The sequence below is a fragment of the Neopsephotus bourkii genome, unplaced genomic scaffold, assembly GCF_033783945.1.
Source record: "Neopsephotus bourkii isolate Nb327-2 ecotype Australia unplaced genomic scaffold, CSIRO-AGI_Nbou_v1 NB_787, whole genome shotgun sequence".
In the NCBI taxonomy this organism is placed as follows: Eukaryota; Metazoa; Chordata; class Aves; order Psittaciformes; family Psittacidae; genus Neopsephotus; species Neopsephotus bourkii.
Window position 1 is genome coordinate 1,303,493 of NW_026901283.1, and position 16,474 is coordinate 1,319,966.

The 16,474-nt window shown below is 41.7% G+C and overlaps 1 protein-coding gene across 1 annotated transcript in view; it reads right to left on the reverse strand.

The window, feature by feature from the left end:
* Window positions 1–282: 282 nt before the first annotated feature.
* The window catches only part of ELOVL6 (ELOVL fatty acid elongase 6), a 78,022-nt gene continuing 61,830 nt past the window's right edge, over window positions 283–16,474 (reverse strand). The window contains exons 3-4 of the mRNA XM_061355215.1: window positions 4,730–4,881; window positions 283–2,738 (exon numbers count right to left, since the gene is read on the reverse strand). Coding sequence (XP_061211199.1) covers window positions 2,314–2,738; window positions 4,730–4,881 — 577 coding nt within the window. The 3' untranslated portion in view covers window positions 283–2,313. The remainder of the gene's footprint in view (window positions 2,739–4,729; window positions 4,882–16,474) is intronic.

The window sequence follows — 16,474 nt, forward strand, 5'->3', positions numbered from 1 at the left end:
CTTTAATTTTGCCTTTTCCACTCTCAACTGGTCTTAAGCTGCTTCTTAGGCAGGGCAAAATTAAGCATGAGGAAAAAGGCTTATTCAGCATTATAATTATCTACTCCCAAGCTGTATAACAAAATGGTTTGCACATTTAAGATTTTGTCTAATATTTCCACGTATACAGTAGTCCTATTAATGAGTATCATAGCTTCATTACTGCATATCACATTTTGCTATTTGTTGTGTACCATAAAATAATGTCAGCACATCAATAACTTAAATAACACAAATGTAAACTCATCTTCTCCTTGTTATAATTATGATTTTAGCCTGCAAAGGCTTTTTGATTTGTTAGACCATTCACATAACATGGAATGTAGCTTTATTTGTTTTTCTTTTGTATAGAATGAGACACAAAAAGCCCTTGTCATTTCTTAACAGGATACTAAAGCAGCTCTGTTTCATGAATGACAGCACAATTAAAGCTAAAAATCATAATAAAAAAAATCTTTGTACTGTACAATCTCAAATTAAAGCAAGAAAGATAATGACAATCTTTTGCATTAGCCAGGAAATGTGATTCTCTGCCACTGGGCTTTTTTTTCCTGTTGACAATCCACAGAATGTGTATATGGGTGTAGTTATAGGTGTGTGTATATTCTATGCAGAACAGCAGTCCCTATTTTGTTGATCTAGTTCTTCTAATTGTTTAGTTAAACTACCTAACTGATACAATTTAGAATACTACATTAACACATTTAACATCAAGTTTACATACTTGCGTCTTTGAAATACTAGGAACTTTTACACATTTTATTTGGCTTTTTAAGGACTGGAATATCACAGATAATGCAATCTACTCGTCTTTGACAGAATATGGCTGTTCTCAACTAACTCTCTAAGGTTCAGAGTGAAATACATTTCTCCTTACATTTGTAGCCGACTTCAGAGAAGAAAGAGCATCTTCTGAAGTGGTCAGTCTGATGTTATAGTACAGATTCTTTAGAGAGATGTACTTAATGAAGGGTAATTCTCTCTGGACTTTAGAGTTAAGCTGTTGCAGCAAAATTACTCCGTTTAGACTATTTTTATCTCTACACAAATCTCAAGAAAACCCTATTCCAAGTATGTTTTGTAGTAGTATCTCCACATGACCAGAGGAGGGCACTTTGAACATCTTTGCACTGCCCAGGAGGCAGATGCAGAAGCACAGTGTTTCCCAAAGTCGCACAGTCCTGACACCTCTTCCCACCCAGGCAGGTATCCTTGTGGCCACAAAAAATACAAAATCCGTATTGTACCACGGGGCATTGTTCCGAAGACAGTGGGCAGATACATCACTCTCTTCCTGCTAACTAGGATTTCTTCTGATTTCCCCCATTTAATTCAGTGTTGCTGCAGGTTAAATGGAAATTAACAGGTAATTTCAAAAAATCACGAGGACAGTTGCCTCCCTCTCCTTCCTGAACATCCCTCTGCTATTAGCCCCTGGTAATTTAGCAAATATTGATTGATTTAACCCTCTATGACTTAGCCTGCTGTAAAAACTCCTTGATTTTAAGTGAAAAATGCACTTGGAAAATGCACTCTCTGAGATATGTATTGCAACAGTGCATCTTTTCACATTAAACTCTTGTAAAAGTACTGCTCCTTTCTGCCTTCTGAGGGAGGCAACTCTGCATCCCAGATCTGCTCCCGTGGCAGAGTACGTAGTGGAGAAATCAATCTCTTCTCTTTTCCATACATGAACACAGCGTGGAGTTCAGCCACCTTCTATGCAGAAAACAACCTTTTGGTTTTCATTTTGGCTAAAGGTATCAACCCTATATGGAAAAGATTTTAATTCTGCAATCGCACTGTTATCACAGGCAGATTTGGTTTTCTTTTTGCAACCTCTCTGCTTTGCTTTGTTCAAGTTTAATGCTGAAAAAATATTAGAAAGGATTTAGAAGCTTTCTTTTATGTAAGTCTTTCCTCCACCCTGGGGAAACACAATGCTTATTTAATGTAACCTTTTTCCCCTCTTTTCTCTTCTCTTCTTTCTTTTCTTTCCTTTCCTTTTTTTTTTTTTAATTCTTCTTTCTTTTCTAGAGCAGACAGGTACAAGAAGGAAGTTGTCTTTCACCAGCAGTCCTTTGAGATAGAGTAGAATTCAGTGAGTTCTCACCATGATAGGATCATAAACTTACTGGGTTAAACCAAGCTAACTTTCCCTAAGCTGCCTAGTTTTAGCTGCACCATACATATATGTGTTTCCTTGTGCCGTTTTCTTTTCTTATAATTTTGTTTTTCTTGATGACCCTGAGCTATGGCTTCTCGTTTCTACCACTAGTCAACCTTCCTTTCTTTTCTGGTTTTGCCAATATAGGCCTCAAAGAAAAAATGGCAGAAGAGCACAAAGTAGCTGAGGTACATGAGAGAGGACCAGATGATGTTCTGCACGTGGGAATGGCACTGGCCATGCTGCATCCAGGAGAAGACCAGGTAATTGATCACGCAACCGATCAACATCTGAGTAATCTGCGACAAGGTGATGAACATGGCAAACTTGCGTGAAACTCTGAAGCCAGCAGCCCGCAAGGCATAGTAAGAGTACATAACAGCGTGTACTCCATAGTTCATGGTCATGAACCAGCCACCGCCAGCCACCATGTCCTTGTAGGAATACCAAGAATAAAGTAACACAGTAATGTGATGGTACCAGTGTAAGAAGATGAGCTTCTGTTTCCTAAGAATAATGAATATTGTGTCGCCTGTAACAAAACACAAAAAAAGGAGAAAAAAAAAAAAAAAAAAGGAAGGAAATGAGAAACATATCGAACAATCCTGTAATTACCGCAGGGCTCTCTTCCTTTTGCTGATGTTGGAGTACACGCTATTTTGGAGCCACCACCTCACCTCCAGATCTGAGATCAGATCTGTCTGACCTCAGATCTGTCTGATCTGAGTGCTAGCTTGGCTCCTAATTTCTATGCAATCTTTGGAAAACCAAAATGTACACATTTTCCTGTGTGGATAACCCATTTGAAAACTCTATAGGTTTACTTTGTAGCACTTTACTTGTAGTTTCATCATCTATTGAAGTCTGAGATGAGGCAGGTCGATGTATTGATTCTGACTGGGAGACTGTCCATTAGATACTGTGACTAGAAGAGAAATGTAGCTCAACAGGAAGCAGCACAGCACCTGAAGTCCTCAGATTCAAATGCCTACCTGCAAACTGAACCTAGTTAAACACAGTGTATCTTTTTGAGCTACTATGCAAAAAGCCATTGCATACGCAATCTACAGTACCAAAAGGTACATCATTACCAGAAAAAATGCTTCTAGAAAGAAATCGGGTTTACGTTGAAATGCACATCCTTTTCTGCAAATTCATGCTGCTATTGTAGAAAAGTAAACTTTATTCTTTGTTCCTGCTTTTTCCTTCCTTTTGGTTCTCATTATTGCACAGAGCATCTCAATTAGATATGTGTATGTATCTACATATATATGCTACTTGTTTTCTATTGTTATAGACACAGTGTTTCCAAAAAGATCCCTGGGATTTGAATCTGGAAACTTATTTCTACATATATCTGTCCCAGGAAATCCATGTTATGAATTCTAGTGATGGGTGGAACCAAAACTGCACTGTCTGCACAAGGTCAGTAATAAGCTGTAATGCTACTGTTTACTTCATTAGCTGCAAGATGTTGACTCACGTTTTAATAAATAATGGTATGTTCAATTTATTGGTGGTGTGCAGTTCTAGCTGATGTTCTTCAGTTTTAACAAGTAGATATCTGTGGCTTTGCAGTAATTTAAACAGCATGAAACCAAGAGATTCTGACACAGCAAGGCAAATAGTGTCTTGTCTCGCTCCAGTTTTTATGCTGATGTATTGCTGTCCTTGTAATTTGCTGAATCAAATTCTCTGCTGAAAGGGAAAGACTTATTTTTGCTGTACACCTGAACACAGTGAGTGCTACAGCCCTTTGAGGTTTCATAAGGGCATCTTCCAAAATGAAATCTGGAGGGCTGCTAAATTGATGGATCCTCCTTCCCAAAACAATCCTTTCTGACACTAATAAGCCATGAGATGAGAACGTATGCAGACTTCCTATTAAGTTGGCTTTGGCATGTATATCGTAAGTATTCCTTAAAAAAAAAAAAAAGCTGGAGAGACAGGAGTTTGTAAGAATCAGGACTGGAAAAGGTAGGGATATTAAAGGAAATAGGTTTCTATTTGGAGGAAGCAGACAGCCACAGCTTTCAGTGTTTAGGGAGGAAGCACATTACGGCTCATAATCATACGCCTCCATGCGATTTTAAGGGCGAATGCTGCATAATGGAGGCAGAACCTAACTCAAAGCTTCTTCCTGGCACAGGTGCTGTTGTCCACCCTTCACTTCTGTACCCATGGGGTTAGTGACTGCCAGTTATGCTACTCGGATTTGCCTGCAAGTAGCTGAGGAAAAAGTATGGACCAAATTGCTCCTACCTCTTGACTGCCCTGTTACGTATCATTGCTGCAATTTATTCCTTGGCTGGGAATAGGCTTTTTCAACTGAACATTGCTCTAACTTCAGTCAAGCTTAATCTCTGGAGATTAAAACATGCAGAGGTTGGGCTGGTTTTGTTTGCTCAATTTTTCTAAGACTAAAACAAGATTTTGACAACACTGAGACCCTTCCTGTGCTTTCTGCACAGCCATTTCTGCTTTAAATACAAATAGTGAGAGAAAGGGAGAGAGGGTACTTACCTAGTTCGGGTGCTTTGCTTAGCACAAATGCATATGCCCAGAATTTGCTGACAGGTCCAATGTAAAAACCCTGATCACACACTGACTGCTTCAGGCCTTTGGTCATCAAAATGTACAGCATATAAGCACCAGTTCGAACAGCACCGAATATACTTCAAAACAAAAAGAGAAAATGAAGAAAGTTGAGTGGACACTTGAAATCTACATGTCATCACTTCAAATCATTATGAGAAAAAGGTTGAAATGTGCTGAAATAAGAAGTTTGAGAGAGCCTGATGCTGGAGCAACTCCCGTTAGCTTCTAGGGAGTTATTCAGAGCTCAGGTTTGTAAACTGGACTGCAGCTGTATCCCCTGGTGAAAGTCTAGAACAGTAATGTCAGTGTTTATTTCATTACTACAGGAACGATTCTTCACTTTTCAGGAGCGGTGGGAGACATCAACTTCAGCTGAAAACAGCATGCAGAGTTTTAATGCTGACAGCTGGGAGACTACAAGAAATGAGTTGATAAAGAGCTATTATCAAGATAATCAGGACCAATTCCCTCTTCTGATTTCCTCAGCATTTTCTTTTGTCTTGCCTTGTGTTCTTTACGCACACAGGAGCTCTGAGCACAGACAAACCCAGGTAGGGTGCATAGATTTTGATGGTGGGTGTCAGTCAGGGCTGGTGTTTTGGCGCACATGCTACCTCCATCTCTTAACAGGTCACTGCTAACAGAGGAATTGACTAGCTGAATCAAGTTGTAAACAGCAGATTCACACACATCAAAGTGAGGTGTAAGGTAACAGTGTTCTGTAAATGAGAAACATCAAGAGATTTGCAATGATATTAATTAGTGCAATCAAAGAGAAGATAGGTTCAGATAACAAAAGATATCCAGCTGATGTAAGGAACAAAGGCTTCTGTCTCAGCAGCAAGGAGCTTTGCAGGGGGAATTGCCTCACTGTTTTACAGCAAGGACATGCTTGCCTATTGTCTACCATTGTCACTTGTTGGCCCTTCAGAATTTGATGAATACCAGGTGAAACAAGCAGCTTTCAGAAAAATGGAGCAAAGAAAGACCCAATCTCATTTGGGGTTGAGTATGTCTTATTTTACGCCTACATCATATGTCCCTTTGCCACTATCCTGCTTGATCCTATCTCCCCTTTAACTTCTTTGTGGCCCTGTCTTACTCATGAATCCTCTGGTTCCTGCTCTGCCTTGGTGTCTTTTGTAACTATCACACAGAAGCAAGCAAATCAAGCCACCTAATACTCATGACATATGTGGGCAATGCAAGCTACCACTTACACAAAGTGTGTGAAATAAGGAACAGTTCATCGAAGTTACAGATTATCTGTTACTTGTCCTTGTCTTGTGAAGTCAGCATTCTTTTAAAAATGTGGTTTAGAATTATCAAGGCAGACTCAAAAAGTAAGTCTGTGGCAGTTCTTATGGCACTTGATCAGAGTTGATCGTGGTTTAAGTAAGCCTGCCGAGCATAAAAGCTGTTGATTTAAGTTTATATATTTTTTTTGCACAAAGTAATTAGCTTTCCAAATCTGCAGCGCTGATATACCCAGTCAAACCTGCCTGCTGCTAAGGAGCTATTACTTTGCTCTCTGCTGTCCACAGCACTCCTCAACTAAGTGGAGTACTGCATGGTGCTCTTGAGACTCTGTCAGACAGAGCTCAGGTGGAGAGGTGTTAGCATCCTGACTCCCACACTGTTACACTTCAATGTCTGAGATTTCACTGTGCCATCAGGAAATTCAGATTACAATGAGCACTTAAGAAGCTACCAGTATTATCTGCTATTTGTATCGTGATAGTTGCTCATGGTCTCTACTGCCAGATGAGTCCTCCTGTGCTATGTGCAAATAAAAAACCATTCTGCTGTGGTATCGGAGTACTGAAGGAATTTAGCCAAGTCCAGCTTTCCCATTAGCACAGCCCAAAGCAATGCCCATGTTCCCAGGCTTAGGCAAGATAGCCGTTGCAATGTCTCAACTTCATCCATGCCTGCATGCAAGAAAGTGCAGTATTCTCATCAGGTATGCAACCTGTAGTACATGCTCTCTGTGTAGGGTTGTTTGCCCCCAGAGATGCTTTCTCAACATGCTTTTCTCATGTCTCTTGGAGATTGGTCCTTTTAACTCCGCAGAGAGTGCTGAAGCCAGCAGGAGGGGTTTTGAAATGAGGTGCAACTCGTTCTGCGCCTTCTCTCTAGTGTTTAATACATGCCTTTGGTTTCTTTTTCTCAGGAGTTACATTTCTCATTCCCAAGAAGAGAGGAGATCCTGACAAGAGATGTGATCTGATCGCTTCCTGAGGCAGTGAACTCCTCAAGCTAGTCAGGACAGGCTGCTGCTTGCTCCAGTGTTTTGGGTGGTGGTAAAAACTGGGTGGAGGAAGATCATTCAGAATATCTAATGATACACTGGTTCCCCAATTAGCAAATACCTCTGACATTAAAGTGGGGGAAAAAAGGAAATTCTAAATTATGAAATCAAACAACTACAAGAAATATAGCTTTCTCTGTACAGAAACTATACTGCTTTTCTAAAATATCACTTGCTGTTAAAGTTTTAAAACCAAAGAGAATTTTGTGCCATGAACACAAACTCAGATGAGAAGTCTGCTTCTTTGAAAAACAGGCAAATGTTGACCTAACCATAAGTGACTGAGTATGGAAACTCAGGGATTTAATCCAGACTGATAACAGAGCAAAAGAGTATTTGCCCTGTGGGGATTACAGGGTTTCACTTTGCTGTCCTTGAGATTATACCAATGTAATTAATTCTTCCTGACTTTCTGTTTAGCAGCTACTGCAGAGCTCTCCTTGGAGTGCACTCACACACTCACACTCCCACACTTACTTTCTGTAATTACACAGGACGGTGGCTTCCTCTAGTTCCATGACTCCAGAAGAAGTGACTCCAGCTACTGCTCTACATGGTGTGAGTCAGAGTAATCCGAATTTTTAATCAGTAAAAATCAAGTTTCAAATAATTCACAAGGGAAGGCTTCATAAGTAAGGGGGATGGCAAAATGATTCAATTACCTAAAGAGATGCCATGAGCAGGTAGCTATTTATGAGATGCGCTGCATGCCAAAACACTACCTTCCCAACAAGCACACGCCACTGGAGACAGAAAAAGATCTAATGCATGCCTGCAAATGTTCCCTGGACCCGGAGAGCCAGGACTGCTTTTTGTGCCTCTGCCACTTAATCTTGTTTGTTCTGTAAGGTAAGATCAACCAACAAATCTCTATCTTGCAAAGACATGATGTGCAGCAGTGATGACACTGCTTGCTCAGTAAATCACTTCTGCTTCATTTTGTCCTCGCTATACTCTGTGCTGTAGCTTTTGTGATGTATTGAAATGAACTGCTTACCAAAGCAGTCTGTCTGGTGGGAAAATCATTTGCAGTGATTTCAGAAATCAGGTAGCAGTAAATTACTGTACAATTACAGCCTTCCGCAACTACAGAGACGGATCAGAAATGAACTGCACCAGCTAATGCAGCTTTCTCATCTATTCAGACTCAAAATGCTCTGCATTCTCCTCCCTTCAGGCAGTGACTTCCCTGGTAGATTAACAAATGGCCAATTGCCCAATTGATATTTTACTACCCATAATATGATCAAAATGTACCCATGAGTAATATAAAAACTAATACTTTTCCCTCACAAATCTGTTTACAATTGAGGCTGTGGTAGGCTGACACTGGCTGGACACCTGGTGTCCACCAAAGCCACTCTATCACTCCCCTCCTCAACTGGACAGGGGCAAGGAAATACAACAAGAGGCCTGTGGGTCAAGGTAAGGACAGGGACAATTACTGTCATGGGCGAAACAGGCTCAACTTGAGGAGATTAGTTTGACTTATTATCAATCAAATCAGAGGATAATGAGAAATAAAAACTAAATCTTAAAACACCTTCCCCCAACCCCTCCCTTCTTCCCAGGCTTAACCTTACTCCCAAATTCTGTACCTCCTCCCCACCAGCAGCACAGGGGGACAGTATGGAGAATGGAGGTTGATGGTGACTCCACCACATGTTGTCTCTGCCACACCCTCCTCCCCATGGGAGGACTCCTCAGACTCTTCCCCTGTCCCAGCATGGGTTCCTCTCTCCACAGGGCCACAGGTCCCGCCAGCAGCCTGCTCCATCAGGACCTTCCCTCAGGGTCGCAGCTTCCTTTGGGCATCCTCCTGCTCCTGCATGGGATCTTCCATGGGTTGCAGGTGGGTACCTGCTCTACCATGGACCTCCATGTGATGCATGGGGACAGTGCCTCACCATGGGCTGCACCATGGGCTGCAGGGGAATCTCTGCTCCAGTGACTGGATCGCCTCCTGCCCTCCTTCCTCACTGATCTTGGGTGTCTGCAGAGCTGCTTCTCCCATATGTTCTCACTCCTCTCTCTGGCTGCAGCTGTGCAGGGATTTTCCCCCCTTCTTATCTATGTTATCCCAGAGGCATGTACCACCATTGCTGATGGGCTTGGTCAGTAATGGGCCCATCTTGGAGCCAGCTGGCATTGGCTCTATCAGACATCGGGGAAGCTTCCAGCAGCTTCTCACAGAAGCCTCCCTTGTATCCCCACCGCTACCAGAACATTGCCAAGAAAAACTAATACAGAGGGCCTTAAAATTCATCCCATGCATGGGTTAGGTGCAGCATTAAGGAGGGAAATTGATGGCTGGGGAGCTAGCTGATGGGAAGACAAAGAAGGTGTTAGTGGCCAAAGCCTATTAGGGCTTTCTGTTCCCTCCATCCCACTTACCAGGAGGGACTGAGGTACTTCTTTCTCAAAAGCCTGACAGGGCATCAGTTCAACCCCAGCTGCCATTGTAGCAGGCTCAGCTCCTCCTTGCAGTAAGAAAGACAATGCCTGTTTTTGCTAGAGTGGTTTTCTGTGCAGACCCTTCACTGCACTTCTCTCCTGACACCTCTGGACATCCCAGCCCAGGACCAACACTGCAGAATTCATCAGGGAATGTGACTCCACACTAAAAAAAATAAAAAGTTCAGCACAGAATATAGCAACATTTCCTAAATTATTCTAGTACTGTGACAATCACAGAGCCAAAATTCTCTGCTCTCATTTGTGTCTTAACAAAACAACTAACCAAACACCCCATGAAAATTCTATCTGCAGAACTAGGCAAAGATGGCATTGAACGGGACAGAAGTCTTGACTATGGCTAAGGTGACTGTCAAATATGTCTGCTACAAGCTGCGTGTCGAAAGTGGAGTATCTATGCTCGGCAGCATGCCATCCTGCAAACACAGCACCAGCAGAGAGCAGCAGGGAGCCCAGGGACAGCAAGACCCAGCTGTGCTGCACAAAATGAAGAGCTGGCAGAGACTTCCAGCAATGCCCTCCTTACCAGACCCACATGCTGTTCAACACCCAGGCCCAAAACCCAGCTGGTTTAACCAGTCTCCGAGGTGTCAGACTATTCTGTGTCACGGGTGTGCTGGGCAAGCCAACAGTGGGCCAGCCGGGCACCCAGCCAGAGCTCCCACTGGATCTGGGTCCAGCTCCCAGCCTGGAGCCTGGCTGGAGGTGAGAGGAAATCTTAATTCTGCCCCGACCTGCTTACATGGCAACTCACAGGAGTCCCAGCAGGTGAGTCTGTGCCCCGGGAGAGGTGGTGGAGAGCATGTGGTCCTCCTTGCCACATGGAACAGACAGTGTTCCTGAGAGAGCAGCCAACATCACCTTACATGTGTAATCACAGCCCTCAGACTGCAGCCTGCTTGTACGATAACAGCGAGAAATAAATAGGAAGAAGGTTCTTTGGATGGGTTTTGTTGTGTTTTGGTTGGTTTTTTTACAGAGGAAGCAGTCTGAATTCAAGAGATGTTTAAAGGTCAGCAGGTGAAGAATGGAGAGCTTCTTACACCTTCCTTTGTGATAAATCAAACCACCTTCACCTTTCTGCTCTGTTGAGCAGAAGCATTTCAGCACCCATATCAAGTTTTGCTTTCACTGCTGAAGAGCTGGTTTCTTAATAAAATGGCGTTTCTGTGCCCTTCTGATTTAAAACCTGCCATCCTCAGAAAAGAGAAACAAGTTGTGCTGCTAACACTGTGGCGCAGGAGCACAGGATGCACAGTGACCCCTCAGTCTGACTGGTCAGGGCAGCAGGGTAGTCCAAGAGCTTGCCTAAAGAAAGCATTAATGTAAAAGGGCAGCAGAGTATTTATGTGCTTAGCCAAGCAACAGGAAACATGTAAAATACAAACCGATACTGGGAAAAAGCACAGAGAAAACTGCCATTAGAGAAACAACTCTCTGAACTAAGTTTCTTGAAAAGAAACGCAGCTGAAACCACATCAGACAGCTCTGAACTCCCTGATAAGGCAGTTACCCCCAAATCAGTAGAGAAACCCAGAAACTCCTGGTATTAGCAAGCAGCATGTACTGAGGTGGGTGCCTTTCCATGTGAAGAAACATCTCAGCTTTCAGCCATTTACTTCCTGTGCTCTTGAATTAATTCCTAAAAGTAAGTTCATAACAAAGCAATTTTGCAACACAACTGGTAGGTTTGCTTTCTAATTCTCTGGAAGTATTTATAGAGCTTTTCTTTACCTGATAAGGGTGAGCTTCTTTCAAATCACTCTTACTTTCTTCAGTCTCATGAAACATAGTCCCAAAGTACCAGCACATCAATGATATGCACCCAGTGGATGACACAGCAGGGACAGGGTTAGGTGACAGCTTTCTTAAGAAATGGATGGATTTTGCTGCTGGAAATGAAACTGTAGGAGATTTCTGTCTCCTATAAAACCCCACTTCAGCCACTTTGGCTGACTCAAAAAGCAAAGAGGCACCTCCACGGGATGCAAGCATTGAAGAGGCCACTTGCCTTGAAAACCAGCAAAGAGAATGTTTTTTCCCAGCTTAGTATAGAATTATTTCTTCCTAGATGACTTCAGATGAAGCTGGCAGACCAGCATTGGGAAATGGCCCTTTCCACTGAAGAAGCACATGAGGACAGGTCCTACCTAGCAGACAGGGCAGGAGTTCTGAGAACATGCATTTGTATGGCGACTGCATGCTATACACACAGCAGTATTATAAGAAGATATACATGAACTATTATCTGTGTAGACAGGTGAAATAGTCAGATCACAGCGTGCGTGCTGCTTTGCTAACGCTGTGGTGATTATACTATCAAACCAGTGGGAAAGATGAAAGATTTAATGAACTGCTGGCCTGCTCCCAAACTAAAATCTGTGCTTACATTTTGTGGTGGCTTCAGACCCCGCAGCAGCAGAGTACTCTGCGAAATTGCTAACCTTTATGCCAAAAAGAGAAGACTGTCAAACAAAATTTTGTTAATTAAATAAGGAGATTTTATGGGAGTCTGCCCTCATAATCTGTAAAAAAAAAAAAACCAAACCCCAAACATATGAAACTGCATTTTCTCCAGTTCTCCCAGGATATGGCTGTAAAGATGGTAATTTCTTTTTAAAGTTGAGCCAAAATGAAAGGGAATGTCCAGGTGAAAGTGGCCATCTGGGTGGTGTCAAATGAGGAAAGCATATTAGGGTATGGTTTGTGCTTACCAGAATTATGGACCAACAGTGTACTGGCTTTTATTGGTGTCTGGTGCTTATTTGAAGCCTACTGAGCCAAAATCATTTTGTGGGTAGACATGCAGTGTGTTTCAAGGCTAGGAGAAGAACTGAAACCTCAAGAGTCTGCCTGACAGACATGACATTCATTCCTCCACGGGGAGTGGATTGGCAAGAACTTCTGTCGCACACCAACCTTCCAGCATATGGAAGCGAAGGGAAGTGAGGAATACGTGTCCTGGCTAATGACGTACATGGGCGCATGCTCACAGAGTATCAGAGAGAGCAAATGTGGGTCCTGAGGGCAATTCACAATTGCTTTGCTCTGCTTTCCAACACCCAAGCTGCTCTTGGGTGTCTGTGGACTGGCTAGATTTCTTAATTTATTGATTTATGTATTAATTATTTAAATAAATCACCTCTTAACTCTTTTTGTGGGTTTTTTTGTTCCAGTGATGTGCACATTCACCCACATCTGGACAGCTTTGCTGGGGAAGGGAGGAGCAGCACTACCTTCACTGGGCAATGTGCAATATGTGATGGTGCTATATTAAAAAAGTTGCATTTTCCAGATAGATTCAATTCTCCAAAAGAGTAAAGGAATCAATTAAACCTATGACAATTTTAATATACAGTTTCAGTAACAGATTGACAGACTGTTATCTCAGATGTGACTCCTGTCTTAGTTTGCCTTTGACTGTATTCAAATGCAGTTCCATAAAACCATGGATCTTCTTGTATTTAAACAGGTGTAAAAACCATAAGGTTGCTTTAGGCTTATCTGTGATTGCAAAATCATGGTACTTTCACTGTACAGTGAGAAACTATACATTAAGAAACTGATCATTAAGTAGAAATGAAATGTGGGCAATGACTGAAAGAGATCATCTGGTTGTTGTTCAGTGACCTACATGGCATTGATGACTCTTATTTTGATCTCAAAGAGTTAATGAGAGCTGTGCCTAAGTAAACGCAATATGACATGCCCTCTAATCTCACAGAAAAGCAGCCTAGAAAGGGATCTGGCACCATCATCCCAAATGGTCAATGCGACACAAAGACAGCCTATATGAAATATTCATAACTGATAACTGACCAGAAGAACCAGCTTTGTAAGTCTGCACCTGGTTATTAAAAATAGTTTGTTAGGTTTGTGGAACTGAGGGTTTCATCTTCCAAAATACATGAATCAGTCTCCTGGTCAGTGAAGCAACACAGTATTCATCTAAGTAAGTGATAAAAAAGTTTGAAAACAAATAGTAGTGACCATGGATTTGGTTTCTCTTAATTCTAAATGTAATGTTTATGAGGCATTTTACAAGCATTTAAAAGAGTGGACTTCTTAAATAGTGAGTTACCTTGAAATCCTAGAGATGCTTGTTCAAATTACAACGGATGAACTTAGCCCAACTGTTATTTTTCTAAGAAATGGCTAAGAAAATAATGTAACTATGCTGTTGTTTCATCATCTTTCAACATTCCTGAAGTGCTTTCAAGCAACGCCAAGGTTAGTGATGAAGAAGACCCAATCCTGCAGAAAGACTGTTCTGATAAACACTTGCAAAGCACTTCTCTATTTTACCTCCCACAACTGATCCAAGTACCTTCCTAGAAGACCCTGCCATCCAATCCACTTGTGATGTAAAGGACATCTCCATTCTCTCTGCAGAGCAGACCTTCCTGTTGCCATACCAGAATTTTGGTCTTGTCTGCTTTCCAACAGCCAAGTGACCCAGCAGCTCCAGCTTTGCCTGTCCCAGAATTACCAACACCTCAACAATAATCAGGCCAGCAACTGCTTTAGGTCAGATGTCCTGTGTGACAAACTGCTAAGTACAAAGCTATTAATAAGTTGGGGGTCTTTTCAAGTTTAGACCTAACTTCTTTCAGACTTCCTATGTCTGTGTTGGCATCTCCAGAACTCTCAGCATTGTATTCACCAACAGTAAATACACCAATAGTGTGTTCACCACATACTGGATGTGTTCACCAAATAGTGAATATTCACCAACAGTGAATATTTCACAGTCCTTAATGACCTTTACTCTTGTGACAGCCCAGTAAGGTGGCTAACCATAAGACCCATTTCAAAGACAGACAGGTGAGGCAAACTGAAATAAGTGTCCTATCAAAAATCTGTGCCTGAGCCAGAATGAGAAATGATGTGCAACATCATGTGTTGTGATTCAGTGCTCTACCCATGCAGTCCATTTGAGGTAAGCAGAAAGAGGATCTGACCTCACTGAACATCAGTGAAAACAGTATGATTGAATTAACAGTAAACACACTCCAGTAAAGGACAAATTTTCTTCAGAGAGTCCTTTGACCTGCTATAGATATTCTTTTCACTGTTGAAAGTTATTCTTTAAACTTCCAGGTCCCAAACTCTCCATCTTAATTACCCAAGGTACACCTATATCCTTAAATCAATTTTAGACATAAAAAGCTCTTGTTACACCTCTGAACATCACATTTTCATTGTCTGCACATCTGAGATTTTGGCATCATGCTTTCAAGTCCTAAAAATACAGTGATGCACAGTTTACAAAGCTGTGCTGCCCTAGAAACACAAATAGCTGAAAACTTCCTGACCTAGCCAGAAGACCAGATGTGCCTTACACAGACTGAGTCAAGACTACGACTTTCCCTCTGGTTTTCCCTGACATGTTAGGCAACTACCTCCCCCCCAAAATAAGGAGGATTTGGCCTGTCACAACTGGACACAAGCCACAGAGAATGAGTTTCAGAATGAGTTTTAAGTGCATCCCTGCTCCTACCTCTCCCTCACTGTCCTTCCCCTTGACTTTGTGTAGGACCAGACCCCTGCAGCTGACCTTGCCACAGAAGGAAATATTTGGATTCTGCTGCCTTAATAGGGAGAATTTTGCTGTTGTTCTAACTACTGCAGTTGTTTTGTATTAATGCTCCCTGCTGACCCACTTACTTGCATCAGTGAACTCCAGCAGAAAATCAGGTATGGATCATAATCCACACTGGGGGGTGCCTAACTCCTTGTAACATAGGCAGGTACAAAAACCATGCTAGTGAGGTGGAAAATTCAATGCCAATATTCTTTAAAACATCCTGTTTTTCTTTACTATTTCCCTCTGTTGTGACAAAAATGTAGGTTTTAATCCCATTCAGCAGCAGCTGATTCTGTAAGAAGTTCATTTTAAAAGGCTTCGACTTACCCTTTGTCTATGAAGGAAAGTCTGTGAAAGAAAAGCCTGAAGACATAACCAGTGAGTCAACCACAGAGAAAAACAGAACACTGAACCATCACTGTAAAATGAAAAGATCTCATTATGTCAAAGTCAGTCTTGCAGAAGACTGCAATGCTCACTTTTTGTGTGTTTGGGGCTTGAGATTATCATGCCATTACTGTGCAGCTCACCTGAACTCCTTTCTGTTCTATATTGTTTGCACTTTGCAGGGGGAAAAAAAAAAGTCACACTTGTAACCGTATTTTCCTCTAACAAAACTAACTTTGGGCACAGATGTGAAAATGTTACTGATTCTCCTCTGATGCTGATGAACCATGGTAACTATTTATATGCTTATTCTGTTTATGGCAATTTTACTGTAAATACAAATTTTAGTGTAGAACTGTAAAATCAGAGAATGAGGTTTGTGCTGCCATATTTTACCCGTTTGTAACTGTGTTTAGACAATCACGTGCTCATTTACCACAATCCAGTTGCTAACAGATAATGCAAAGCACAGTAACTCCCTTGTTCTCCAAGGCCTAGGCTATTGATAAAACCATTTGCGACCATTATTTATTTTCTTACAATGGGCAGAAGCAAGAAAAAAATATGAAAAACCCACCTTGCTCCCATGATACATCTTTTCTCTATGGTAACTGAACACCTTTAAAGACACATTTTCAAAAATTAACAAAGTAGTTATTTAAGAGCATTTATTAATCTCATCCTTTAAAAAGAACACAGAACTCTTCAGCCCATGTGTCTGAAAGGCCATAAGGTACCTATATCCTTCATAATGACTGTGCTATTGTAATTAAGAGCACAATTTTCAAAAGTGTTTTAGATCAAAAGATGGTTTTAGCTTCCTAAACTCCCTAAAAGCTTGAAATGGCTAACACTGTAGTTCCCACTTGCAGTCCTACTTCTCCAGCTGAGGGAATACAGTGCTTGGTAA